This window comes from Musa acuminata, chromosome BXJ1-6 (assembly GCF_036884655.1).
Source record: "Musa acuminata AAA Group cultivar baxijiao chromosome BXJ1-6, Cavendish_Baxijiao_AAA, whole genome shotgun sequence".
NCBI lineage: Eukaryota > Viridiplantae > Streptophyta > Magnoliopsida > Zingiberales > Musaceae > Musa > Musa acuminata.
In genome coordinates this window covers 34,639,519-34,652,819 of record NC_088332.1, presented here as the reverse complement: position 1 = coordinate 34,652,819, position 13,301 = coordinate 34,639,519, and the positions used below count along the sequence as shown (strand labels likewise).

At 38.1% G+C, this 13,301-nt stretch overlaps 2 protein-coding genes across 2 annotated transcripts; both read right to left on the bottom strand.

Annotated features, from left to right (window-relative positions):
* Nucleotides 1-531: 531 nt before the first annotated feature.
* LOC103988882 (tetraspanin-3) lies at nucleotides 532-3,852 on the bottom strand. The gene is made up of 2 exons (XM_009407552.3): nucleotides 3,229-3,852; nucleotides 532-1,159 (listed from the first exon to the last, which is right to left on the bottom strand). The coding sequence occupies exons 1-2, from the start codon at nucleotides 3,760-3,762 to the stop codon at nucleotides 815-817; spliced, it is 879 nt and encodes a 292-aa protein (XP_009405827.1). The 5' UTR covers nucleotides 3,763-3,852; the 3' UTR covers nucleotides 532-814.
* Nucleotides 3,853-5,879: 2,027 nt separating this feature from the next.
* LOC135676728 (protein RETARDED ROOT GROWTH-LIKE-like) lies at nucleotides 5,880-12,846 on the bottom strand. Its single transcript, XM_065188220.1, has 7 exons — nucleotides 12,315-12,846; nucleotides 12,103-12,214; nucleotides 11,302-11,464; nucleotides 8,894-9,042; nucleotides 8,662-8,813; nucleotides 6,295-6,409; nucleotides 5,880-6,208 (listed from the first exon to the last, which is right to left on the bottom strand). Exons 1-7 carry the CDS (start codon nucleotides 12,746-12,748, stop codon nucleotides 6,011-6,013), a joined length of 1,323 nt encoding a protein of 440 aa, XP_065044292.1. The 5' UTR covers nucleotides 12,749-12,846; the 3' UTR covers nucleotides 5,880-6,010.
* Between the last annotated feature and the right edge of the window lie 455 nt (nucleotides 12,847-13,301).

Sequence of the window (13,301 nt, the reverse complement as noted above, 5' to 3'; positions counted from 1 at the left end):
ATTAATGGATTCAAGAAATATATTTTTTCAAGAAAATGAGCATCAAACAGACAGGCAAGATGATTTGGTAAGAATGACGTAATTTACACATAAAACCAATAAGAGCAACTGTAGAATAGCTTAAATGTGACTTATGTACCTGATCCTGTGAGATGCCTGCCTCTGAGTGATTCAACTATAAGTATGAATTGACAAGATACTCTTCAAGTTAAAAGCTCAAGGGAGTACTATGTTCTGCTGCTTGTGATGGCTTTCCTTTCTGGTTTCAAATGCTGAATCATCCCACATTCAAGAAGCTGTAGCCACTTGATGCTAGCTCATACCGAAGGACCACCAACTAACAACCACGAAGGATAAATACAATGTTGACATTTAGAAGAAAAACATTTATAATAGTTTATGCAAACTTCACTGGATTCCTAGAGAACTCAGATATGCAGGTCATACACACAGGTGATATATTGTCCATGTAAACAAAGTTTGATAAAAGCAACACACAAACAAGGCATTCTCCATGTATACGAAGTTCGATACAAGCAACAGAAGAAATCCTACATTCTGGTAAAACAAAACACCATTTGGACTAAGGTACAATGAGGATCAGCCAGTGTCGTTTGTTTGACTGTGTTGAACACAAAAGAAAACTGAGACACACACAACTATTATATGAACAAAACAAGCCAAATGGAATTTGATGAAGCCTTTTTGTCCTTAGGCCCTTAAGGTCAAACAACCAATTTCCAGTACATGAACTAGATTCCTCAAATTCCAATATGTTTGTATTGTACAGAATAGTTCTATTCCACAGAACTTCCTAAAACTGGAACCTGCTAGGTCTTGCTTTAGTAATTCTGTTCTCTCCAAAGGGCTCATCATTGTCGACCCTTTTCGCATTTCTGAATGCTGCACAACCAATGACATAGACAATGACGAGGATTACGAGCACAACAATGTTAATCACTGAGACCTTCCTCCAGCTATGTCTGATGCTTGCAAGAACCCCAGCCTTACATGAGTCACACTGGTAGCACAGCAACTGCTGATCATTGCTCCACCTGGTGCAGTCCATGTCATTAACCATCATTCCTGCCCCTGCGGTCCAGAATGTCTCATTTGCGTATGCATAGCCACATGTAGTTGGAGGCTTACAGCATCCAGACTGCATTGTTTGAGAAACAAAACAATTAAGCAAATAAATGTTAGCATAAAAAATCCAGTTAACTATTAAAATAAAAACAATATGGACATTTTACCAGAAAAAATCTCTACTATTGGCTTGTTACCAGATGGTGCCCCCCATATTCAGTTTAACCCGAGGGCACCTATTTTTACTATTTGGAAGAAAATATACTCATGCTTTTATTAAAATGATCTAGCACATATGTTATTAAAAAAAAAAAATCTAATTTTGATAATTAATTATCATAGAATTTTAAAAATATATAAAAAATGATACTGATCATCTTAAAATTATTAAGGCATGATTATGAGATTATTAGAATCATTTTTTATTTTTTGATAATTTATGGTAATTAATTATCAAAATCAGAGATTTTTTGAATAACATATATGTTCAAGTTATTTAGTAAAAATATAAGGGTATTTTGGTCCAAATAGAAAAAAAGGGTCACACCTAGGTAGAAACGAACATGGGGGGCGTCATTCAGTGAAAAGCCAATAGTAGGAGCTTTTTCCGATAAAATTCCCAAACAATATTGATGTATCTGGTAGATATAAGGATTTCTCATATAACAGTTAAGGTGGCTCATATACAAAAATCGCATCACATACTTAATGTATAATTTTGACAGCTGCAATAGTTCACTACTACAATTGTTGGATAAAAAGCCAGATAACTCCTTAGAAAGAAAAGATTATTAATGTATCTGGTAAACAGAAATTTCCACATATTTAGGCCATAGAGATTCTCTACAACCTCAAATCTAAAGGAACTCTACTTTTAAACCAGAATGAGCTCTCTTCATGCTATATTCTGGCTAAGGTAAACATATGATAGACAATTGGAGAACAAGCCGAGTATTCAACTAAGGTGGTGTGGGCCAGGAGATGAGGGAGGATTCAAAGACACAATTGGTCCTCCACCCTAAAAAGAACATGTGCTTTTGTATCTATATAAGAATAGCGCACTTCCACTGTACCTATCTGATCTTTTTCAATCTCTCATGTGATGTTGTATCATTGCTTGATCATGCAGCAGTGGTGAAGGTCCTTTTCTTTTGCTGGTAAGAATGAAGAGTAATGATCTCTCTTAAGTAGTTTTGTCATATGGTGCAGCTCTAGTAATTCCTGAGGATGTTTATGCTGGACAAGACTTTTCAAACATCACAGTCACAGAGTTGAAGACAAAAATGTTGCCCTTGTTTACTTTGTTTCTTAAAAAAATCAATCAAGAAGTTAAAAAGCAGCTTATTCTGTTTGTTGTTAGGTCTTGTCATGATTCCCTGACTTTTTAATGAAGATAAGCATCTACCCTTTTTTATTTTAAAATCTTAAAGGTAGGATGGAGATTATGGTCTGTGTGTTAGGTCTTGATATAATTTCCCAACTTTTCGATGAAGATAAGCATCAAACTTTTTTTGACTTTGTACTATTAAGAATCAGTCAAGCAGATAGGATAGAGCTTATAGTATTTCCCCAAAGAAAGAATGAATATTCTTCCATGGAACTTCTAATTACTTAGCCTTTACAATTCGGAAGGCCAATCTTCCATCTACATATTGCTCGGGAGTTCTTTTTTTCTTTTTACACAAGCAAAAACAAAGAGAAGATTTTAGTTGGAAGCAGAGAAGGAGATATATTCATAAATAAAAAGAAAATCCACACCTCCTCTCCATATTCCTCATACTTGCTCTAGCAAGTAATCGATAGTGAGAGGACGTGCTTGTAGAGAAGAACTAAACAATAACATTAAAAAGCAGATGAAGATACAAATAAGAACTACTTGACTGAAAATATTGTTTAAATTCACATGAAAGCCCAAGATCTAATCTTCCAAGATCAAATATCACCAAATCCGCAATCAAAGATATCCCACTACCAAAAATTAACACTGCTCTAATTATTTCGCCAAAAGATGGCGTCTTTTAGCTTCACTACTCCTAAAAATCCAATCTTGCACCTAGAGATGCCCCTTTTTAGGAAACCTCCTTGAAGAATTCGAATAAGGCCAACAAACAGAGGAAAATGAAGATGGATCCAAGAACCAACCTCGATAGGGGAGAGATTTCTCCGGTAGAACATATCCGGGGACTCAGGTACGAGCACTCCTGTGGTTGGATCTCGGGCGTATCTTGCCATTTTGGAGCACGCATGACCTTCGCGGAGGCAGGCGCTGATCTTGGCCCAGTACCCGGGGTCGGAGACACGGTCCTTGAGCCAACCGGAGTAATCCGAGAGCTGGTACTCGAGGAAGGCGCGGTTCATGACGACCTGGCCGTGCCCGCGGTCAGTGACGGCGAAGGCGAAGACGACGAAGCCAAGGAGCGCCACGACGACGAAGAACATGGCGAAGAGGTAGAGGCGGAGCAGCCACGCAAGGCGGTAGCAGGCGCCGGCGAAGCCCATGAGGGAGATGACCATGATGGCAACGCCGATGATGATGAGCGGCCACTGGAGGAAGCGGAGGCAGTCGGTGGAGTTGGCCTTGGCGCTCAGCCATATGCCACCGCCCAGGATAGGGATCGATATCAAAAACGTCACAAAGTTCACAGCCCCTATCAGGCTGTTGGCACCTCGGATCATCTCTCTGGTTTACTGCTGGTGGCACTCTGCTTCGTTGCTTACTCTGTTCATTCTCTGCAGATTGGGGGGGGGGGTGGGGGGTTTGGCCTTTGTTAGCCTTTGGATGAAGAGAGGTCCGGAGATGGCAGGTGAGTTATAATAGATTAATGGCAGTATGTATCAGTAGAGTGACGACGGCCGTACACGTGCAGTTAAATTTAAAGAAGCGTGTGGGGACTAATGTTGCTTGGACTGTGGAGTAGGTTGTAGCAGTTACAGTTACCTCAGTGGAAATTGCCAGGCTGGGGGAGTCACATTCCTCAAATCTCTGAAAGCACAAATCCCGGAAAGACGACTCACAGTAGCTTATTATCGGGTGGATGAGAACACCTATCTTGCTTGACGTAAGAGAGAATAACAAGTAAGCTACAGAAATAACTTGATAGAAGACAGGAATCTTATGAAATAATCATCATCACCTAATATCTGATTGGATGTCCTCAAGAAAAAGCTTTGCATGCAGAAAGATGTGTCAAAAACAGTTTTGTTTTTAATGTCAAACATTTCCAAGGATGATTAGACACCATTGGAGAACAATAAAGAATTGAAAGATGCCATATCACATTCAGAATGCTTGGTTCCTGGGAAACAGAGACTTGAGAAAAAGACATGCTTGGAACAACCACTAGCTTACTGGAGTTCAAGAATGTAATCTGTTTTCGAGAACAAATTCTTTGGTTTTAATTTTGGCATTAAGTACAGCTCAAAAGAATTAATGATGAGACTTGGATGACATAAGATGACACGTGTTTTAGGTAAACAAAGCCAGCTATGACTTAGATTTTGGTATTATTTCATGACAATAGAGATGAGTGAGATGCATCGAGATTAAAGCGCTGAGCTTACAACTCTCAACTTACAGGTGGCCGCCTTCTTTTTGTCGATCTTTTCCCGTAGCTCTCGGTAACGAATCATCTGACAAAAAAGTACACAAGTCCATAAGAATCCAGATCAGGATGAATCATAAAACAAAGTGGTCGGTGTTTGATAAGGGAGAGATGCAGTCTCATCAGACGATGTTTCGCGTCGAAACCGAGTGTGCTTGCCGTGGGTGGGGGATGAGTCCCCCCGAATAAAGAAAGGGCGGCAGCGCAATCGACGGCTGGGGCGGCGTAGCGGGACCACGTGGGCAGTCCTTCTCGGCCGCGAAAATGTCGGGTCACATGCACTAGGGTCGGACCCACCTGATTGCCCATATCAGAGTCCACATCAGAAAAGGAGCCCCAGAGAGAGAGAGAGAGAGAGAGAGAGAGAGAGAGAGAGATTGAAGCATACCAGAGAGTATCGCAAATGGCTCATTTCCATGTACAATACAAGTATATTTGTCCTATTTTATGCAGCTTTACCTAGCTTCCATCATCTTCACATGGGCTTCTGCACCAAGAAAAAAAAGAAAAAGGAAAAACGAATGATATTTTACAGTAGCATTCATGTTCAGCAAGGAAAACAAGTAAAATAGGAAGATGTGCTCAGCACTTACCAGATAGCTTCACTAAGAGATCCGCTTATTACATTCTCTAGAAGTGAACATTAAGGTCAAGTCAAAGTCCACCGAAAACTCATGAAGGAACAGCAAAATGGTGAGTGATGATGATTATTAATGCTAAAAATTGTTCATGCCTAGCCAAGAATACACAAATAATGTGATTTGTTCTGGACTTGCTGACACGAAGTTGTTTTAAATCACTCCCACAGGAAAGAATAAAGGGTGCTCAGAAGGTACGAACAACCACTTAACAAAGACCTCTCACCTGTGCTCTCACCAGTGGAACAGGAAAACGGAGACAAATGTGAACCAGAAGTTTCATATCTTCCAAACGACAGCCATTTGCAATTCTTCATTGTCCGATTGGTTTTTCTGGATAGCACTTGAGTTGCAGCTGAAGCTCAACTGTGATCCAAGCTTTTGAGACTTGGCTCTACGAGAAAGAGTTAAGTCTTGGAAATAACTAAACCATCATTTGTCTGAATAGTAACTTTTTATAGCACTTGCGTTCACAGCTGAAGCTCCAGATTCTGGTCTGCAGCAATACTGACTGCAAATAAAATGCTTTTCTTTTTTGCTTCTGATCATTCCATTAAAGATAACATGTGAAATAATTTATCTAGAGAAATGATCTTACAGATTGTAGCAACTTTACAAAAAGATCTGAGGAAGATTAACAAAGATTAAAGACTATTGGTTAAAATAGAATCCATATCCGCAAATTTAGCCATCATAGTCGACAGATCCTTCTTGAGAAATTTTCTGGTTGTTTGTTTTTTGTTGGATAACTACTGGTGTTGGATGAAAAAAGATGTTATAAAGAGAGATGAGGATCTCCACAGCAATCAAAACAATGATTAGCCATTCGAGGAAAACAGACTTCCTATTCTGAAGAATTTCCTGGAGGAAGCGAATATTGTGCTGCACAAGAGAAATATTGGAAAATTTAACTTGGGAGTGAGAAAGAACAAAAGAAATTTTAGAACAGTCTAGGCATATTGGTTTACCTCAACAAACTTCAACTTAAAATCAAGATTTCCAAATCTCTGTGTTAGCTCATATTCATCCCTGAGATACTCCCATATCTGTGCATATTTAGCATTCTTCCAAGCAATATCTGACCTGTAGGTAATTGTACAGAGCATGAATCAGGAACATCAGCAGTAAAGGTCATATAAAAAGCTTTCATGGCAAATGTAGAATGAACATGAAATTACAAGATTCTAAATTACAACAAATCAGCTCCTAGAAATCAAAGACTACCAAGTAACAACAAGACTCTCTTTTCAAATCACAGCTGACAATACTATATTTGCTTTAGCTTAATGAACCTAATTATGTGATAGCTAATAAGCTAGTTCTATAAAAATATTTTAATTATCATTATATTCCACCTATAACAAAGTAAAATATGGCTGATATTGCACCCGTTTCATTGGATATGAGATCAAGTAAAAACGTAGTATACAATCTAGTCTCACATCTTCAAAAAACAACAAAGCAAGAACAAACCCTTCGTCCCAACTCCATTGATGAATAGGGAGATCCTCTCCTGCCAATTCAGCTCATTACATGCAACATCCTCCTAAGGATCTAGAGCCATCATATCCTCCATCTCTACACAGATCTATGTGTTGTTTTATTCCCTATCAGTATACCAGCAATTTCAATTGATTCACCAATCATTACGACTGGAGTTGATAAAATTGTTTGGACATGTTAAGAAAACATAACTTCCTCTCAACTTCCACTAAATGAAAACTTCTTCAACAAGAACACCCACATATAGCTTACCATAGCATTTATGCATTTGTCTTAACTTATCATGTTCATCTATCTCAACCTACTCGTCTTGTCAACATGAATGCACACACATATATCTTCTCGAATATCTAATACTAACCCATAAGCACAGATGGCCTATATAATAGTGATAACTTCAAGTGATAATGTCCCAAATATTTGGGGGATGCTACATGGATCTTCTACCACCATTTAGTTTTGTGTAAGACATCTTTGGTTAAATTAAAAGCATTCAGGTATCTCTTTATTGTTCATTATAAAAGCTTCTTAGGTTTTCGTTTACCTCTTAGTGCACCACTAAATATATTAACTCAACTACCCACAACGTCACAAGATTTCTTTTTAACGTGTTTATATCATCTTAAATGATCTCTCGTCATTTTATTTTCTAAGAGGGCTATATCTAATCGTTTGCAAATGAGTATGTTTCTATTTTATTTTTCCTAGTAAAATCACACATTCACTTCAATATTCTCATCTCGACTATACTAACTATTTATACAGGCATTATCAACAAAAAATTACCTTTTATAATATCAAAATGTAGTATATGTCATTCGCACAATGCAATGGATTTGGCAAGTACCACAGCAGAACAATCTTATCTACTAAAAGATAATTAAGCATTAAGCTTGACCACAAATTGGAAGAATTTATTTGAGAAAAATAATAGACAAGTGAATATTTTCAGTAATTCTTCGACCGTATGAAGAATTACATTAGCGGAGAAAGGAAAAACACATTCAGCTTACAGTACCATATAATGGAAGACCTTAGGCATAACTTTAAGAGAAACATATTATTGTACAAAGAAAGATAGGCCAAAAAGGACATCCACTAGCTGCAAAAAATTCAGCACAAGATGGCAAGAAACCGACATGGTTAAGGTGTATATACAGAGCTAGTCATGTTGCAGCTTCTGTTGAGCATAAACCAAGATTTTGTCTTCACAGTTAATTTACATGCATATTGTCTACATAGCCCCTCCTAGGCATCCACCAAAGTGCCTGGTCAGCTACAATCCAGCCACCACACCAGGACCATGAATCTGTAAACCTGTGTTTTAGGTCACTCTAGGTCCACCTCCAACCCTTTTCTGGCTGTGACTGAACTTGTAAAGAATTAAAATATTTGATCAGGCATTAACTGATTAGTCAATAATGCTCGAACACTTGTACTAACACTATTAATCAGTTATGAGGATGACTGGTCAATAATAACATCAAAAGTCAGTACAGTGTTTTAAGATAACATTTGATGGTCATAGAGCATCCATTTTATAATTATCTGACCCTACTTTCATATTCACCTATTCAAGTAAATAATTAATGGGCACAGAAGAAACTAAACTGTCCGCATATGATAATAGCAAAATAGTAATTATCAAGATACTACTCTGAGACCTTTTTCTAGTACCAGTTTGATCCACAATTAAACTAGTTCAAACACTTGCCTTCAGAAATCCCAAAAGCAAAAACTTGACTAAGTGATAACTACAGTCATGTGCGCATATTAAAACTATTTTACAATTTACATGTTATAAGCATTAATTATTGCAACATCAAGATTACCTCTCAAAAAGACCAAGTTTGAGAATGACATCAGCCAGATTTGAATTTGCTTTCCCCACTAACTGAAAAAGCTTTTTCCTTTTCATGGTAAAGGTTCCAGTTTTCTCCAAACCCCGGTTGATACCTGTGAACTCAGCTACCATTCCATCAACCTAAACAGAAGCAAGCATATGTCTTCCGTCAGTGCTCAGGATTAACACATTTTATAGTTGATAAATATCTTAAAACATACTTGCCGGATGTAGTAATCCAAAGCAATGCTTTGACCAAGAACACTTCCAATGGTCCGAATACCATCTATGTTCAAAGTTTTAAGCACTATGTAGTCAAGTCCACCTTCCATCCAAGTCTCCAGAGTTGGTTTTTCGACTACAGCATAATCTAGAGTTCCAATAATTCAAACCACTGTCAGGAAAAGTTTCAGCAAGTATTATTTACATTCATCAAAATTAGCAAAATTGAGATCAAATGAAAGAACAGGTTGTTAAGCACCTGTCCATGAAATAAAAACAAGAACTGTAAGTTTGTAGTATTGCTTCCTTCAGAACAATAACTAAATAGCAATACCACAGAGCTATAAAATGGTTCAGCTAGATATTTTCCAATCACATATACATGTATATACATATTATCACTGTACCAAGCATATCAGTATATTCTATAGGCACATACCATAAGGTTGCATCTCACAGATAAATGAGCTATTAGGAAGAAGAAAAGGGAAATACATATGTAAACATGGATGGAAAGAATAGTTTAGAGTTATTGGTAAAATTGTCAAACTCAGTAGTGCATGGACCTATGTCAAGTATCATAACAATAGGATCCTGAATCTAGATATTGCAGAAGCTAAAATGTACCAGTTTATCATCATTCAAGTTGTGGATTGTTGTAGATCATCATCAAAATGCATCAAATGTAACATGCATGAGAACATAGAGTTCATTTTGCCCATAACCTCTATATCATACCAATACTATACGATTCCACTTAAGACAAAACAGCTTGTATTTATTTTACTTTATGAGAGACATGGCAAGTTTGTACTTCAGTGATTGAAAAATAAAGATTATATCTTCTGACTCAGTAATTATGGATTTGGATGAAGGTTATTATGCACAGCACAACATTCTCATTCTGTGAGTGGTCTTTTTCTACCAATCAAGACTCTCCCCTCAGCGCCCCCATAGGAATGATCTCCAGAGTTCATTACTGCTCTTACTATAGGACACTTAACTAGCCGGATCTGGTTCTACCCATAACAATAATTCAACATAAAAACCAGCAGTAGGATCCATGTTGGAAAAATAAAAAGCTAACGAATTGTTGTGTATTGATAAACAACTGAAACAAAACATAAGGTTAAAAAATAGAGGATTAGAAGGAAAAAAACGCTCGAGGGCTAAATGGCATCTCTATTTGTTGGAAAAAGAACAGTATACAAACTGATTTGTTCAGATCAGTCCTAACTTCTAAATAACATAAACAGCTTGTTCAAAATAAGATGACTTAATCATCAGTCATCCAACAAGGAAAAGGTGACTAAATGCTTTTTTCTTTTTCAGCCAACAGCACCTAATCTCCACCTACAATAACCCAACTGGCTAAGTATCTTCTACAGTTCGACTTCATATAAAACTGTTACTATTGTATCTCATTTGCACAAATAAGCATGTAAAATACGTGGTCATTGGCATCTGGACAAAAAAAACCAACCAAAGCTAAATTATACAACTCATGGACCAAGTTATACTCAATCCAGTTGGGCCACATAATGTATGGCACTGCCAGATCTGCTGCAAACTAACATACTAACCAAATTCAACTTGAATTTAAGACTATTTTTGGAGGATTTTGATTAAGTTACATGACCTTGTTGCCATCCAAAATAACAACTTCTGCTTGAATTTGAAGGATCCCAAACTTGGAAAGAACCAATTCACAGTTGCTGCATATGAACTCATCCCTGAAGTAGATGTTTTTAATGAACCAACTTCCAACCACACAAGAACTTTAAATTACACCTCCTGTACAGAGCTTTCTGTGAATCTTAGTTCCAACATTTTTCTTATATATTTTTTCTATGTTTAATGTGTGGTAGATCCAAAGTACATATTAGAGATCTGCATCTTGACCTAGTTTCCCAGAGCTTCTTTGCCTTCCAATTGCCAATATCCCACACTAAAATCACAAGTGTGAAACTTTCTTCAAGTGCTTACACCTAAACATATTGACTTTGATCTTTGTATTTAGTCTACTTCTATCTTAAATCTTAATGAGATTCAAAGCATATCAGGATTAGAACTTGTTGATAAATCAAGAAGACTCTGACTGACCCAAAGGAACATCTAGAGTGAAACTAAGTCATTTGTTCATTCTGTTGTCATTATTTAACCCAATGTATCCCTATCACATACTTCAATCCCACATATATGCCATTGTGAAATGTGAATAATAAAAGGTTAATCATATTAACCATTCTGAAGCACACCACCATCTCTGCACCAAGTCGCATCCAACATATTTGCATGAATCTAAGAAGTTCATATAAGTTCACACAAACACACACACACACACACACACACACACACACATATATATGAAAAGTATATTTCTTTCAGGCAACTTTGACATACTTACCATCCTTTCTCATCTCTGGTAGCAAACCTGATGCATGTTTTTCAACAATCTTCAGGTACCCATCAGCTTCATGGTCAGTGACATTGAACAAAACAACAGAACCATAGTGAAAAACTACCATATAGTGACAAACACTCTCATTTGGAAAACCAGACTCCATAACCTGAAATATGAAAGGCACTATGTTAGTTTACATGTTTTATATTTGTAATTAATTAGCATTAAGATGCCCATGAAGTGTAAAGAAATCATATGAACTCTAGCACAAAGATCACAGCAACAGAATAAAATAAAACTAGTGGGCAGACAAACTACATGTGTTTAACTAGTCCAATCACAGTCAATAACATTGGAGCATAGACGATGGGATGGGATCACTCTACAACCTTGCCACAGTGATCCAGGTTCCTCTTCCAATATGTGTACGTCTTGTACCATATAACTGCAATGTGAGATTTAGAATGCCAAGATGAGGACCCAATCTCACCAGCATCGTTCAAATTTAGACATCAATAAACTAAAGATAAACAAAATCCTCACTTATTCCCACCCTATAAGTCTTCAATGAAACTCAAAACAACAAAAACAAAATTTAAACACGAAAACTAACCAATTATGTTATTCTTATCAAGTCTTCTACTACTATCGTTGTTCATCAATTAGTTATAGTTAACTACCTAGACAAAATATCTTAACTAATATAATAATCAATGTAAATGATTTAACATTTAACATAGCAAAAACCTCAATAAACTACTTTGTAATTATTCAAGTATAAAGGAAAGAGAAACAGTAACTTACATGAGGGTCGTTCTTAACATCATAGTATCGAAGGACAACGTAATTGGTGGCGCGGGATGTAGGCGGAATAACGTTGAACGCATTCTGAGCCTGCAAGCTCCTCAAATCAATACTGCGATACATCCCAGCACCATGAAGATCACGATCATCAACGAACTAGCCAAATGCAAACCACAATGACAAGCACATAAACGGGAGGAGAATGAGGGCACCTGGTGCACAAGAAGTAGGCCTTAACGGGGACGAACCGGCTCTGCTTCTCCTGCTGGACCTGCAAGAGGTGGTCCTGGTACTCGCCGTCCGCGGAGCAGGACGATGTGGGCTGCTGCCGCTCCTCCCGTCGCTCGAACACCGGGTCGGAAGAGATGGAGGAGAAGGGCCGGGGGAAGCGATCGACGGTCGGGTGGCAGAGGAAGCCAGGGAGGGGGAGGCGGATCTGGCGGTGGCACCGGCGGGGGAGGAGGCAGGCGACGGCGGAGAGACGGAGGCGGCCGGAAAGAAGGAGAGGGATTAGGGTTCGGGAAGGGCCAAGGTGGAGGGCTTTAAAGGGAGAGGAGAGAGGAGGAGGAGGAAAGGGATAAGAGGAGGTGGAGGAGAGCATGGTCTTGAGGTGCTTCGCCAGAGAGCGGAGTCCCGAGATCTCCATGGCCGTTACATGGGCTGCCGATATAAAGGGAAGTGGGAGCGGAGGGGGGCACGATGAGCAGGCGGCTGCGGAGGAATACAAGCAATGAGAAGATAAAGCGGAGAGAGAAAGAGATGGTAGTGTTGGTAAAAATAAGCGATGGGCTAAAATTGAATAGAATGTTCGTCGCGCTCAATTTCCTGTCATTTTGGTGAGCTAAGAACTCAAATTGGCTCATGAGATTCGATTTTCCACTCTTCCATAGGTTAAATAGATGGATTGAATCGAATTGGTTCGTAACCCTTAATTTCTTGCCATTTTAGTGAGCCCAATGAACTCAAATTGGCTCACGAGACTCGATTTTCCCACTTTTCCATAGGTTAAATATATAGATTGAATTGAATTGGTTCGTTAGCCCTCAATTTCTTACTATTTTGGTGAGCCCAATGAACTCAAATTGGCTCACGAGACTCGATTTTCCACTCTTCCATGATTGATTATTTAAGTACGAATTTTAATTTTTTTATTTTATTCGTTTATATATGGTCACACTTTTACGCTTAATAGTGATGCA

Bases quoted from the DNA above. Each gene is read 5' to 3' on its own strand.
- LOC103988882 (XM_009407552.3), bottom strand. From the start codon at position 3,762: ATGATCCGAGGTGCCAACAGCCTGATAGGGGCTGTGAACTTTGTGACG. The intron at 1,160-3,228 runs GTTGGTTCTTGG...CAAACAATGCAG, and splicing joins GAAATCTCTCCCCTATCGAG to TCTGGATGCTGTAAGCCTCC.
- LOC135676728 (XM_065188220.1), bottom strand. From the start codon at position 12,748: ATGGAGATCTCGGGACTCCGCTCTCTGGCGAAGCACCTCAAGACCATG. The intron at 8,814-8,893 runs GTATGTTTTAAG...GCTTCTGTTTAG, and splicing joins TGGATTACTACATCCGGCAA to GTTGATGGAATGGTAGCTGA. The intron at 6,209-6,294 runs GTAAACCAATAT...TCTCTTGTGCAG, and splicing joins TTAAGTTGAAGTTTGTTGAG to CACAATATTCGCTTCCTCCA.